This window comes from Castor canadensis, chromosome 19 (genome assembly GCF_047511655.1).
Source record: "Castor canadensis chromosome 19, mCasCan1.hap1v2, whole genome shotgun sequence".
NCBI classification, from domain to species: domain Eukaryota; kingdom Metazoa; phylum Chordata; class Mammalia; order Rodentia; family Castoridae; genus Castor; species Castor canadensis.
The window spans coordinates 27265699-27280753 of record NC_133404.1 but is presented as its reverse complement, the minus strand read 5'-3'; the positions used below and the strand labels follow the sequence as shown (position 1 = coordinate 27280753).

Genomic DNA, 15055 nt, shown 5'->3' with positions numbered 1-15055 from the left:
AGGTAATAAACTTTAATCACTATCTTATCTCCCAATTGAGCTTATCAGCTTTGCAATTCATCAAGGGACAAATCCAGCTATTATGTGATTAGTAGAATTTGTATACTTTTATACACTTCTATTTGCATTTGTTTGAGATAGAAGACATGTCCTTGTAAAGTATGAAAGCACCAAAAAATAAAGAGCAGGTCTTCAAATGTATCTGAGAGAAATAATAGTTCATCTATAATCAAATGTGAATCATAGGACAATTGTCAGCCTTGTGGGTAGCAGATTTCCTCAGACATGTAAAGACATAGAATGGCACTCTTCCCACATGCTTTTGTGAAAAAAAATTACTTGAAGATTTGCTCTAACAGAATTAAAAAGGAATCAGAAAGGGAGAAAACGTGGGTTCCAGGAGGCCATGGGCCAGTCTCAGGTAGCATGAAGGGATGTCTGATGTGGACAACTGTGTAGCAAGCTTCAAGAGCATTCAGGGAAGCTGGGTTTGAGAGATTGTTCAAGAAGAAATGGAACAGTAATGATTGAGAGAATACATCATTCTTAATAATGTAATGGAAAAACAAGAAGATAAAAAGAAAATTAATTAGAAATGCAAAGAAAAGTTATTCAGGGCTTCTTTTCCCCATCTTCAGGTTCAAGCCTACTGTTAGGTCTAGCAGTGAACAATCCCAGTAATCACAGCAAAGTAAAATCTTCTGTTTTCTCTATTTTTAGAAAGTATGAAAATTTAATGATGACTAAAAGAGTGAGATGTATGCTGGACATTGGTGTCTTACACCTGTAATCCTAGCTACTCAGGAGGCAGAGATCAGAAGGATCATGGTTTGAACCCAGCCTGGGCAAATAGTTACTTGAGTCCTTATCTTGAAAAACCCTTCACAAAAATAGGGCTGGTGGAGAGGCTCAAGCTGAAGGCCCTGAGTTCAAGCCTCAGTACCATAAAAAAAGAAAAGTGAAATGTTAATAGAACTTTAATAATGATTATGGGATGATGTGTAAACATTAATCTTGTCAACTGGATAGAAATGAAAATTGAAGATGTAAGGAGAGGAAGGAAATGTGTAGAACTAATTCCCTCCTTTTACCAAATGGGAGTCTGATGATGAAGTAGGTAGATGGTTCAGGGTATGCTTTACCTTTATCAAAGTGACCCTTGAAAGCCAGGCACAGTGGCTCATGCCTGTAATCCTAGCTACTTGGGAAGTAGACATTTGGAGGATCACAGTTTGAAGCCAGCCTAGGCAAAAATTTTGTGAGACCCATCTCATCCAATAAAAGCTGGGTGTTTGGCTCATACTGTCATACAAGCTACATGAGAAGTATAAATAGGAAGATAGTGGTCCAGGCTGGCCTGGGCATAAATGATGAGACCTTATTCAAAAAATATCTAACCAAAAAGGGTTTGGAGGCATGACTCAAGTGATAGAGTGCCTGTATAGCAAGCTTAAGGTTCTGAGTTCAAGCCCCAGTTGTTATTAGAGAGAAAGAAAGAGAAAGAAGAAGGAGGAGGAGGAGGAGGACGGTGAGGAGGAGGAGGAAAGGAAGGAAGGAGGGAAGGAGGAAAGAGAGAGAAAGAAGAAAAGAAGAAAAGGTGACCAATGAAAGAATTAAATAGACAGCTCTCAAATCCAGAATGGGCAGGAGAAGTGAAGCAGTCATTTCCTTCTATGACAACTGGAGAATTACTGTATATATATTTATACATTAAATTATTGAGAAAAATACATTACATCAATGTCCAAGGCAACTTCCAGGAAACTAACCTTAGAGACAGTTAACAGCTTTGGGAGGTGGGGCAGGGGGGCTTCTGCTTGTCATTGTATACGCTTCTCCCTTATTTTATCTTAAGATCATATTGATGTGTTAACTGAACAGCAGAAGGCAAAGAATACTTAGTAGCTTTAAAGGAAATGGCTGAAGAATTTTTACACTTCATCTTAGCCAAAAGGCCAAGAAGCGATGGTTGAGGATATTTAATATCAATATATTAATGGAAAAAATGAAAAAAGCAAAAGCCAGAATGGCAGAGTTTTTCTGTGGTGGTGGTATGAATGACTGTTTCCTTCTTTTTGCTTTGTCTGTATTTTACACACTTTCTTTAAGCTACTTATTGCCTTTATAATGAGAAGATGGATAGAAGCCACCATGTTATTCTGCCTGGTCCCCTAGGCTAGGCTCTTTCTATAATCTGCAAAGTCAGCTGTCTTTCTCTGTGGCTAACTCAGAAAGTGGCCACTCCCTCAAAAAAGAATAAAGGAGCCTGGAGCGCATTCCTCCTGGGACCTTGTATAGCAAGACCTTCTTTGCAATCCCTTCTGGAATCTTCTGGATTCTCTGTGACAGTGCTCTGCCTCTAACTATTCATGGAGCAAACCATTCTTCTCTAAGTCCCTTACTATGAGTGGAAAACCAAAAGATTAAAAAGTCAGTGAAAATATTGAAGATATTAGGCAACCTTTTTTAATTTGGGCGACTCAAAAAACATCCCACACTGACACCCCCACTCCAATAGCTCAGTTTTTTAATATACTGATCTTATTCCATAAATTCTTCACACTAATTTGCTAAAACTATTATAACAATTAAATGCATCTGTGAAGTCATATGCCTGGCATGGTTAGAGAAATACAGCTTTTTAAACCTGACATGAACCCTCTAGATAACCCCACCCCCCTTGTTTAAGCAGCAGAGCACTTTGCAAACAAAAATTTACTCTCAATTACAATCTACAAAACAGATCCAGAAGCTGCATTGACTGAAGGAGTAACTAGAGGAGGCCTAGAGCCACTCATCACGGTTACCCATTATGAGCACACACACACTATGTCTTTCTCCGTGTACACCTCTGCATCCACAAGCACACAAAATATCCCCCATCCCCACATTACACTACTCATGCCCACACGTTATTCACGCACACATCATCACACCACATATACACAGACACACCCAACACATATGACATAGACACAACTTACCTCACCCATTGCACTCATATGCACCTTATGCCCCCCACAGACACCACACACACTAAACCACATACATACATCACACACCACACACAATACACTAAACCACATCACAACATCACAAACACTGGACCACAAACACCATGCACAGTGATCTCTGTCTGTCTAGACAGAGTCAGAGAGGAAGAGAGAGAGAAAGAGAAAGAAGGAGCAAGAGAGAGAGAGAGAGAGAGAGAGAGAGAGAGAATTCTTGAGACCTCGGGTTTCATGGAACACACTTTGAAAAACCAATGCCCTAGATGGAAGCATTGTATTTAATTTTAATGAGCAATTATCTTCTTCTTTTCTTTAAAAGAAAAAGAAAGCATTTTCACTGCCAGTGGTAAAACATCTTGTGGTTAGTTTCTTTAAGAAGACAGGTTTGAAGGTGGAATTAGTGTTTATAGCTCTTGCTTCTTTGAGTTCTCTCAAATTAAACAGCAAGATCTAATAATCTTAACAGATGGCCTATCAGATTGTCAGAAACCAAAGATCATTTTCTGAAATCCATGTCACAAGGGAGGACACACTAATATATCATCTGTATGAAGTCATGGTAAGTAATATGAATTGAAAGGCAGTTTACCGGCCAGTGGGGTCCAAAGACAAAGATTTGGCTTCGTGCTATGTCAACGCGATTCCAAGCCAATGCCAAGCTCAGCTGATCTGGAGCGGACGCATTGGTTCCTAGAAAGGCAAGAAGTGAGAGTGATTTGTCACTTCCTGCCTGGACTGCTGAATTTGGCAGGTGCTGGGCAGTGAGCACAGGCTTCCCTGGGCTGACTCAGTGCTGGCCTGAAACTAAGCCTTCCTCTTAGGAAGGCTTCCTCTGCCTTTTCTCTTGCCCCTGATTTACCACAGTTCAGAAGCTAAGAACTCCATATTTTTCAGAGTTTCCTGGGGAAAAAATGGAGGCAAATTCTCACCATGCCAGCTCTGCATGGTGTCTTTAGGAAGGACAAAGGAGGAGCCGAGAGACTCAAGACCCTCATCTGCAAAGGGGCAGGTGCCCTAGGATACATGCCAGGCCAGGACAAGGATCACCAGTCTCTGGCCGGCATGAAGACCAATACAGCAGTCCACAGGACCACACAGGTAGCCAGTCCACAATGACCATTCTCCTCTCTCCTCCATGCCACAGCAAACCAACCCCACCTCGTGGGCTCCTGGTTGGAGCCTATCATTAGAGATGAGACAGGGAAATAGAGCCCTGTGGAATGCAGCAGTTGCAAATGAAAAAGTGTTTCATGTTTACTGAGCAGAAGCCCTCACTCCCTCAATGAACCAGTTACAAATGAAAATGGCTCTGACTTCAGCCCATCATGGTCATGGGCTCCCTCCCCACAGAAACCCACTCAGAGCCTTGTCATTCCATTGTGGTGTCATGCTGAAGTCATCCTAGGCAACCTGGCTGGCTCAGGGTTCTATCACCACTAGACACCATTCCAGTAGGAAGGAATTCGAGTCATAGGCAGAGCCCAGGCCAGTCCAGCACTGAAAAGACAAGAGTCATTTTCCAGAGAGCTTACCTTTCAGCAGGGCAGTTAAAATTGCCATCTCGACATCTTGCTGACCCTCTGAACCCATTCTAAACACCGTGACCTGGAAACACATGAATCGGGAAAAGATGGAGTTAAGGCAAAATTGGAAACAAGTGGTGTGGGGATTAAGATGTTTTTATAAAAAGTGAATACAGCTGGGTGCAGTGGCTCACATCTGTAATCCTAGCTACTTGGGAGGCAGAGATTGGGAGGATCATGGTTTGTGGCCAGCTGGGGTAAATAGTTTGCAAGATCCCAGCTCAACCAATAAGTCAGGTGTGGTGTCATGTGCCTGTTATCACAGCTACAAGGGAGGCTTAAATAGGAGATCGTGGTCCTAGCCAGCCTGGACCTTATTTGAAAAATACCTAAAGCAAAAAGGGCTGGGGGTGTGACTCAAGTGATAGAGCACCTGCCTAGCAAGTGCAAGGCCCTAGTTCAAACCACAGCACCACAGAAATAAAAAGGAAGAAACAAAAAAGAGAGAGAGAAAGAAAAGCAAACACAGATGCTTCTGAGAGCCAAACAATTTCAAGCCAGGAATCACAGCATTGTTCTTGCTGACTGAATCCTTGCCTGGTTTTATTATTTACCCCAACTGCTCCAGTACCCTGGTGCCCACTCAGGAGCTACAGTACAAAATCCAAAGGCCCACTTGAGATGGTAAAAAATCGTATCAGATAGGATATATTTATATGAAGTTTGTAAATTTGGACTTTTGACGATATTGTCATATGGGCACAAGGAACTCTGATTCCTTCTAAATCCATTTAAGGACCATGTTGGAAAAGAATTTCCAAATTACGGAATTTGGAAAGTGAAAAGATTTTGACTTTGCAAGCACAGCTAAAAATGGGGGCTACAGGTCTCTGGCCTCCAACTCCTTAAATCTGATTTATATTGTGAACCTCTCAGTTCTTTGACATGGTGTGGTGTCACCTTGGGTTTGCTAACACCTGAAAACCCCTGGGCCCCTCCCCTGTGTGGGCTTGTTTCTCTTCCAACCTTGGACACGCTGCTAGGTTGGTATAGGTTTGTAGGCTGCCTCTTGGAAAAGCTAAACTCAAATACAACTCCACGGAGTACACATGGGCACAATGAGAAAACGACGCGTCATTCTCTCTCTGGAGCTTGTTTGGGCATCAATTCAAGATACTTACGAGTTCTTTCTTCTTCATGCACTCCATGATTATCGCAAACAGCTGGTGTGATTGGGTCTTGCTGTAATTAAATGTTTTCTGAATGGTGACTAGCAGTTGATCCCTGAGGGAGTCACTTATTACCCTGTTCAAAGGGAGCCCAAAAAAGAACAAAGCAAAGCCAGTCAAGTTCGTGATGTCTCCATGGCCACCTGGTAACTTGGATTTGAAGCTTTGTTACTGGAGGGTATCTATCCCTGCATAGGAGACAAAAGGCACCAGGGGAAAAACTGAATGCACACTTGGCTTAAATTCCAGCTTGGTTGCAAACTTTATAAGGGAAAAATGAAGTTGGAAGAGAGAGTGTCCCACCAGAGAGGGAAATCGGTCATGAACATCAAGCTCCTGACAGCTCCCTTGCATCCTGCCCTTGGGAATGGAGAAGAGACCAGCCAGTCCTTATCATTTAAACAGTTTTGGAATGTCTAAGCGGGTCACATGTTCTCCTTGGCCTAACAAGGAGGCATTAAGAACCCACCCTTTGTCACATGACAGAAATCCTACCCTCCTTCTTCACAGTACTTGTGTGCAAAGGACAAAATGTCTGAGGCTCGTCCGCTGCCGTCACAAACCACCACAGGGACAGGAGGGTCTTCTCGGAGGTATTCCAAGACAACAGAAACCACGTTAGGGCCCCCTTCCACCACGAGACCCACGACTGGCACACCCTGCCCCAGTCCTGCAACACAAATCACAGTTGCTGTTCAGACCAATGTGATAGCATCTTCTCCTGGCTCATCTGAATTCCTGAAATATGGCAAAGAGGGAAAACTTTACATCCTGATGACGTTCCATATGGCATTAGTGTTACCAAGAAGTGGGAAGGAATCCAGGCAGGGGATGGTTGTTTTCATTCTTGCATTCAAATGTCATATTATGGCTTCATTGCAAAACCCAAAACCTCAAAAATCCTAAATTTCCTGACTGACTCCCATGTGGTTAGACTCCATCTGCAACTGACCTGGCACAGGGCTGCCTCAGGGTGATCTGTGGCATATATTGAAAGATGCTCCTGGCTTAAAAAAAAAACAAAAAAAACCTACCTCCCTCCCTGCCCTGCCCTTGGGTCTGAAATTCTCACCCTGGTGGCTGTCCCTTAAAGAATTATGGCGTGAAAGAGGATGTGGACCAGCTACAAGACAGCTCAGTTCAATTCCTGGTGTCACCCATATTAGTCTTATGACATTGGGCCAATTGCCAAACCATTACAAGCCTTAGATGACCACTGGTAAAAGGTGAATAATCACAATGTCTGTCTTATTCTTGGAGCAGTGGAACAAAAACATAAGAAAATGCTTGACTTTCAAAGTATTTTGTAAACTTTAAGTGGCAAACACTATGGTATGGTGGTCTGATTGTTTCTGCCTCCAGGAGAGAATAAGGTAGAGAATCTCCACTCTGAAAATTTGAAATCCAGAAATGGAGAGCATTTCAGATATTGAATTTTTGGGTTAGAGATGCTCAACTGGTAAAGTCTATGAAAATATTACAAAATCTGAAAAACAGAAAGCTGAAACACTTCTTGTCCCAAGCATTTTGGATAAGGGATACCCAACCTGTATGCTGTCCTAGAGGTAAGCACACAGCCAGTTGTTAATGACTTATTTCCAGTGTCCTCACTTAAACAGTGGGACTCTCCAAGAACACAGCAGGTGCAGGCTAACTAGCTTTGGTGGTAGAACCAGCAGAGTGGGCTCTAGACAGCAGGAAGTGACCAAATGATCCTAGGAAGCTGAAATTCTAGAGTGGGAGGGAAGGAGTCATAGGGTAAAAATTGCCTACCTCACAATGTTGCCTTGAATTGGCCAGGACAGATTACAGTCATCCCTTGGTACCCACTGGGGATTGGTTCCAGGACCCACCCTCAACCCCCGCACCATGGATACTAAAATCCAAGGATGCTGAAGTCCATTATGTAAAATGTTATTGTATATGCACACATCCTCTCATATACTTTAAATCATCCTCTAGGTGACTTATAATACCTTATACTGCAAGTACTATGGAAATGGTTATACTGTATGGCTCAGAGAAAAATGACTAGGGAAAAAAATTCTGTACATGTTCAATAAAGATGAATTTTCCCCCCAAATATTTTTCATCTGTGGTTGATCTAACCCTCTGAAGCAGAGTTCATGGATATAGAAGGCTGACTGTATTCTGAGCACATTTCACCAGGTGTCTGTTAGTTGTGATGGGAATTAGTGGATCAACATTAACAAACAGCAAGTAGAAGTGTTCTTGACCTCACAGTTTCAAGAGTTTCAGATAAAATCTGCCAGCACAGGTTATGAGAAGACTTGAGAATTTCAGGTGGGCAAGTTTAGAGTTAATAGTTTAGTCCCACAACACATTTCTATAATCATGGGTGCTTAAATTTTTTTTATGACCTTGCTGTCTCCTCCTGGAATAATTACAGTTAAGTTCATTTTGACAAACAAACATTGAAGGTCTGGGCCATGCCTTGAATAAAAGAATTTGGAAAATGTATTAAGATGACTTTGACTCTATCATTGAGATTTCCATTCCAAGCAAGCTTGGACTTCTAGCTCTTCAGGAATGTGGTGACCAAACCATCTTTGTTTCTAGAAACAGAGTAGAACTGGTTCTTCTTGGCTTACACTGGATTCCCCGAAGCTCCATGTGCTGGGAGGTGACAACTGAGCACCCCTTTGCTGTCCCTGCCCTGCTCAGAGCCCTAGGCAAAGGATGACAAAGGGAAGCCCACAAGTCACATGGCCAGGTGGAGTTGGGCAGAATGAAAACTTACAAGTCCAAAACATTAAAAACGTTGAGAAGAAAAAGACTCAACCAATATATCCAACTGAATCTGATTCTTGGAAATCCACCAAGTTTTGTAGTAAGCCATCCCTGTTCTAAACACTTGAATGACATCACAGCTCCTTAAATTGTTTCATAATGACCATTTCTCAGACCTAGATTGTCTTGCTCAACAACCTTACCAGTAATTATAACAAAATATTCTTTAAGATCATTTAATACTTGTTTCACAGTAAGAATTTTTGGAATATGGGCAAGTCCCTAGAGATTAAATTTTAATTCTAATCAGTTATTTTCATTTCATCTAGTTGGGGTTCATTATTTCCTCTCCAGCCCCATCTCAAATTTCAACAGTGGTTGCTTTTCTCAGGGCTGTGGTGCCTGGACTAGCAAGAATGATGCTCACCAGAAGCAGATCACTCCTGCAACTCACTCCAGAAGATTGCCCACCTGGTCATCCTAGTCTGGGTGAGAGACCCAGAGCTACTGAGATATTTAATGATTACATAACACTTATCTCTTGATAGAAGGAATCATACTAAGTCTTTGAGAAACTTTTTTTTCCAATTAAAAAATACCAACAGTAATTACTGGGCAGTACCATCACCATGACAACCACTGCAGAGTTGTTCCTTGCACCAATGTGTGAACTTGGGACAAAGCATCACATGGCACTTCAATGAATGTGATTTGGTAAAAGGTCTAAGTAAATAGTTTTCTATTGATTTAGCAAGAAGCACAGTTAAACTTTCAACACCCTTGAATGATTTCCTTCTCAGCCTGGTTTTTGTGGCCATGGCATCAGTCCAGTGGTAGTGCCCTGGTCTTCCCAAGACTTACTTGTGTTGATCTTCTGCAGAGAGATATGCTTTTCCAGCTGCCTTCGCAGCTTCACCTCAGCACCATACTTGCCCAAAGTGCCATTGTCAGCCAGGATGAAGTGAGTGTGGGAGTTGTTGAGCAGAGACAGCTTACTCAGAGGGTTGGACATGGTCTGGTACACTCTTGTTACCTGACAAAATGCACAGCACAAATCTGAGCTGCATAATTTAGATATTAAGACTAATAATGGAAGGGAGTAGAATATATGTGTACATAATAGCTGCATTAACCCTATTCTCATTTCTCTACCCTACTTCTTGAAGGTTTTTTCCCTTTTGCTATAATAAGATTAAAAAAACTTAACTATTTTTGCTAATGACAACCCAACAATTACACATCTGGATGTTTATTCCAGAGAAATGAAAATTTACATTAACACAGCATCCTGTCCACTGAAGTTTTTGGCAGTTTTATTTGTAATAGATCACTGTAAACAATTCAGATACCCTTCAACAGATAACTGGTTAAACAACCAGTGGTATATCCATAGCATGGAATATTACTCAGAAACAAAAAGGAAGGAAATATCGATAAACATAATGATCTGGATGAATGTCCAGAGGATTATGGAGGGTAGAAAAATCTACCCCTCAAAGATTCCATTCTGTGTGGTAACAATCTTGAAATGACAAAGTTATAGCGATGTGAGGCATATTAGATCATTGTCAGGGTTAACGAGGAAGTGGAGATGCTAGGGGATTAAATATAGACATTAAAAGGTCACAGGAGAGATCCTTGGGATGTCTTGGCTACCAATGTCAACATCTGGGTAGTGATAATATACTATCATTTTGCAAGAAGCTGTCACTGGGGAATGACCGAATGGGATATGAAAGCTCTCCTTGTTATTTCTCACAACTACATGTGAATCTACAACAATCTCAAATTACAGCCTTAAAATTTTTTACAATGGTCAGTGTCATCCTAGAAAACACTTACATCCTTCCCAACCAGGTCTTCCTTGTTCTCCACCATGCCCCACGGAGCAATGCCTATAGTACAGACCCGGCCTCTGGACTTGGAGGAGTGGTCTTTCAAGGCATCCCCCACATGGCTGATGACACCTGTAAGCAACCATAGGTCATACGTTAGGCCCTTGGACTTTACATCACACCACCCTTTATGAACTTCAGGGATATCTGTGCTGAGCTCCCATGTTCCCTATGAAACAGGGATGGGGACATACTTCTCTTCATGAAAAGCATGAATACTGAAAGTCTGGGCTCCTAATAACTATTAATCCAGCTTTGATGCCTGGAATAGGGAAGACAAAAACAGAAACCAAAGCAACTGGGAAGAAATTTACTCTACAAGTTTCTATGACCCAAAGGTGGAAGTCACTGGGGCTTCTTTGTTCTTTGCTACATTCAGGTAAAAGTGAGAGCCAAGCCACCTGGCATGTTCCTTAACCTCTCTGTGCCTCAGTTTATCCTCCCATTGAGAAATGATTGTCAATAGGCTCGTTGAAGATGACACTCGTCCAGGGCTCAGTGTAAGGAATGAGTCACAGTAGGTAACTGCTGTTACTATTATTACTGCTGTGGTTTGGATCTTCAGTATCTCTCCCAAAGATGTGTTATTGGGAGATGGCAGAAACTTTAAGTGGTGTGACCTAGTCAGTCTTTGGGTCATCTGAGGTGTGCCCTTGACAGAGATTGTGAGTCTTCATTCTCTTCTATTTCTTTTGTTCCTGGCCATGAGTTTTGGCTCTGCCATGCACTCCTGCCATGATGTGCCAGGTCCAAAATAATGGGGTCAACCATTCATGAACTGGAATATCTAAAACTGTGAGCCAAAATACACCTTTTCTTTCTCTTTCTTCCCTTTGCTCCAATAGTGGAGTTTGAGCACAGGACATTGTGCTTGCTAGGCAAATGTTCTACCACTTCAGCCAAATATCGAGCCCCTTTTACCTTTGGTTATTTTTTAAGGTAGAGTCTCAGTTTTTGCCCAGTGTTGGCTTGGGACCACAGCTACAGCCTCCCATGTACCTGGAAGGACAAGCACATTCTACCTCTACCACGCCTGGTTTGTTTGTTGAGATGGCGATCTTGCTAATGTTTTGCTCTGAATAGCCTTGAACTGTGATCCTCCCAATCTCTGCTTCCAGGGTAACTGGTATTACAGGTGTGAGCTACCACACCCAGCTCATCTTTTCTCTTTGTAAGTTGATTATCTCAGGTATTTGTTATGGTGATGGAAAGGCAATTAACAAAATTATTATATTTGCTATTTAAGCAAAATGAATCATAACAAAATTTTTAAAAAGACCCACTAAGTAAAGATTTCACTTTTGTCACAGTTATGATCAGGATGCAATATATTTTGTTTTCTGACCATTATCACTAGAAAGCTCTTTGGGGACCACAGTGAGTTCTGGGTGTGTACATTTACAGTGAGAGAAAGACCTGGTCTTACCTGTGCTGATGCCCCCTGTGAAGATCCAGGCCCCCGTGGTCATGGCGGCCTTGATCAGACCTTTCCCAAACACCTGCTTCAATTTGGACTGCATTTCAAAGTTCTGGAGGCCTCCATGTACCGATATTAATAGCTTGGGGAGTTCCAGCTGCCAGTCTTTCACCATAAGATGAAGCAGGGAATCTGGCTTGGTGTCATAGGATACACGGATATACTGCAAAAGAGTGTGTGGTGCTCAGCTTCCATTCTTGATTTTGTTTTCCGTGTCAGAATAGGGTTACAGTTCCTGTCTAAGCAAGAACAGTTTGTCTTGCTTCTCTCTCTGTGTGAGTCTGTGACCAATTCACTAAAGGGAACTTTGGGAAAGATTCTTTAGCAAATAAAAATACAGGATGCCCATCGCAAATGGGTCCCTATTTGGTCCAAATGTTCCCCCAATATTTGTATGTTGAAACCTAATTCCCAATGCAGTAGTATTAAGAGGTGGCTAAAGAATAAGACTCTTGAGATCCAAGGGAGCTTGCTCACCTCTTGTGCCATGTGAGCTGCAGCAAGAAGGAGCCGTATATGAAGTGAGACTTCACTGGGCACTCAAACTGCTACTGCCTTCGTGTTCTTCATTTGTAGTACAGGGTATTGAACCCAGGGCCTCATGCTTGCTAGGCAAATGCTCTACCTCTTGAGGTATATCTAAGGGAGTTGCAGGTCTATGGTTATTTAAAAAAACAAGGACTTTCTCATTACTGGAAATTTAATGGAGTATGCTTGCAGAGTTGGGTCAGAGCATGGTTGGTGGGTTTATGGAATATTGCACATTCTTTAACATGATGTCTAGTCTCTGACAGGGGTGGTTGTGCATACCTGCAACCCCAGCTATGCAGGAGGCAGAGATGGGAGGATTGCATTCTAAGCTTTGCCCAGAGGGAAAGCAAAAAGGGTTAAGGGTGTAGAGCACTTGTCTAGTAAGTACTAGACTCTGAGTTCGAATCCCAGTACCACACACACAAAAAAAATGATATCCAATTTCCAAGTCTCATGGTTAAAAATCCATGTATACAGATATATCTCTTGGCTTTGCAGTGAAATGTCTGGGAAGATGGAGCCATCCAATGAAGGAGACCCAGGTATCTGCAGTCTGGGGACTGGGAGGTTGTCCTCTGATGAAAGCTGTGGTCCCCTCTTACCATGGCTTTATTGAAGTATCCACCACCCTGGAATTCAAGAATTCCATAGGAATCTGTTGGGTAGCTCTGGGTGTGTTTGCCAACAGACCATTTTTCAGGCTGAGTCTCTGCCTGTTTGTTGTCCTCTTCATTTTTGCTGGGAGTTACACTTGGCAGAGGGGGAATATGCTGATTGGTGAGTTGGCCACAGCAACACCTGAAAACAAAAGCAAAGCAGGGTCTCTTGGCAACATTTTTCCCTTTCCCTTCCATTAGCAATGATGACTTCATCTGAACAGGTTAATTGGGCCCGATCAGAGGCATATAAATGCCTTAGCTGGCCTTTTCCAGATAATCAATGCATCTTTATATATCAGTCTCCTTAAAACACACTGGATGGTTATTCTTCTTTAATAAACATATTCTAACTCTTTGGGAAGTCTTGATGACATTGACATGAGCTGCACATTCTGTGACAAAGTACAATGCAATCACGCCCTCCAAATATAGAATGGACCTCCCAGAATTCTTCACTATTGTTGGATTCTTCTGTTGCTTAGTAAAACATTTTTCTGCCCAAGTATTGCTGAAGTAACCAGAATGTCTTCTCCTGCCCTGGACAGCTGGCCCATTGGGACGCAACAACCCTGGCTTCAGGGATCTTGTCCTACGGTATCTCCCAGCCTCTTGTGTTCTCAGAATGCTCTATATCCCATTCCCGCCTCCTCTGAGCATGTCCCTTGATCTTATGCCAGCCTCCTTTCCTAGTGTGTCTAGGGGTTCTTTTGTCACTCAGTCATTTTTGCTGCCATGTCGTGATGTGAACTGGACCTACCAAAATGTCAGGAAGAATAGCATCAGCTGTGTCACTTATGCTGCCTGCCTGGATTTTATGGTGAACAGTGGATAAATCACTTCCCCCATCCTTCAAACTCAGCCTCACAGCTTTTTCCCTCAGATATGAGACATTTTAGCTAAATTCATCTCTGGTTGCTTGAGTGATTTTAGAAGGCTTTCTGTTCAGCTTATAACAGATGCGTTTTCAGGCAGGTGAGTGGAATTTTTTGACATTTTCTACACAAGTTAAGCCAGTTAGTAGAGTTATATATCCAGTTCACTTAAGCACTCAAATCCCTCCTGTGATGGACATTCATCTTCATCTAAATAAATTATGAAATTCTGTTGAAGAGTCCCAGACAATAGCCTGGAAATCTGTTTAAAGCTCTCAAGTCCTTCAACTCACTAAGACTAAGAGGAGGGTTATGGACCCATCTGGTTATGGGCGCTCCCATTAGAGTGTGTGGCCGATAGAAACTCTTTTCCAAGGCTGTTTGCATCTTAAAGAGGAGCTTATTGGCACAATCATTCCTTCTTAATGACCCATGGAGAGATGGATTCTGGTACCCTCCCTGACTCCTCCCCCATCCTCTACAAACATTAGAGGGATGGTTGCTAGGCAACTGGCGGAGAAGCCCAGGCTTGGATAATATCTTGAGTATGGCTTCCAACTCACCTGTTGGGGTCTTTTGTGCTGGGAATTACAAAGATACATTCCCGTTTGCAAAATGTTTTCTCTATCCAAGTTTTCTGACCCTAGAAGAGAAAGAAATACAAATTGAACTGATAAATTCTCAAACCATCACCAAGGTTCATTTTTTAAAAGAATTAACATGCCACTAACAGGAAGTCTTTCCATAACATCTGTTTGCGTGGTATATTTGTTTGTGTATGTGTATGTTCCGGGGACTGAAGCCAGGGCCTCAGGAATGCTAGGCAAGCACTCTATCACTGAGCTCTATCCCCATCCTTTCCTGTGACAACTGGACAGTCACCTTCAATCAGGGTGGACACAAATCTTTAAGGCATTCAGCTCTGGTGCCTTCTGAGAGAAGTGGCTTGGAAGTATGTATTCATGGTTCCCATTTGCTGAACCCTAATTCACTCATATCCATCTGCTGAAGATACTTTTTGTGCAAGATGCTATGCTGGGTGCATTTTTGAGGAAATGAACTACAGGGCAAGTGTTCTTCACTCCCCTGGAAATGGCAGATGACAGG

General features: G+C 42.3%; 1 protein-coding gene across 1 annotated transcript in view; it reads right to left on the bottom strand.

Annotated features, from left to right (window-relative positions):
- Trpm1 (transient receptor potential cation channel subfamily M member 1) overlaps positions 1 to 15055 on the bottom strand; it is a 105309-nt gene that overhangs the window by 73052 nt on the left and 17202 nt on the right. The window contains exons 2-10 of the mRNA XM_074061489.1: positions 14512 to 14591; positions 13020 to 13215; positions 11836 to 12049; positions 10357 to 10481; positions 9376 to 9547; positions 6259 to 6433; positions 5716 to 5839; positions 4544 to 4616; positions 3601 to 3701 (exon numbers count right to left, since the gene is read on the bottom strand). Coding sequence (XP_073917590.1) covers positions 3601 to 3701; positions 4544 to 4616; positions 5716 to 5839; positions 6259 to 6433; positions 9376 to 9547; positions 10357 to 10481; positions 11836 to 12049; positions 13020 to 13022 — 987 coding nt within the window. The 5' untranslated portion in view covers positions 13023 to 13215; positions 14512 to 14591. The remainder of the gene's footprint in view (positions 1 to 3600; positions 3702 to 4543; positions 4617 to 5715; positions 5840 to 6258; positions 6434 to 9375; positions 9548 to 10356; positions 10482 to 11835; positions 12050 to 13019; positions 13216 to 14511; positions 14592 to 15055) is intronic.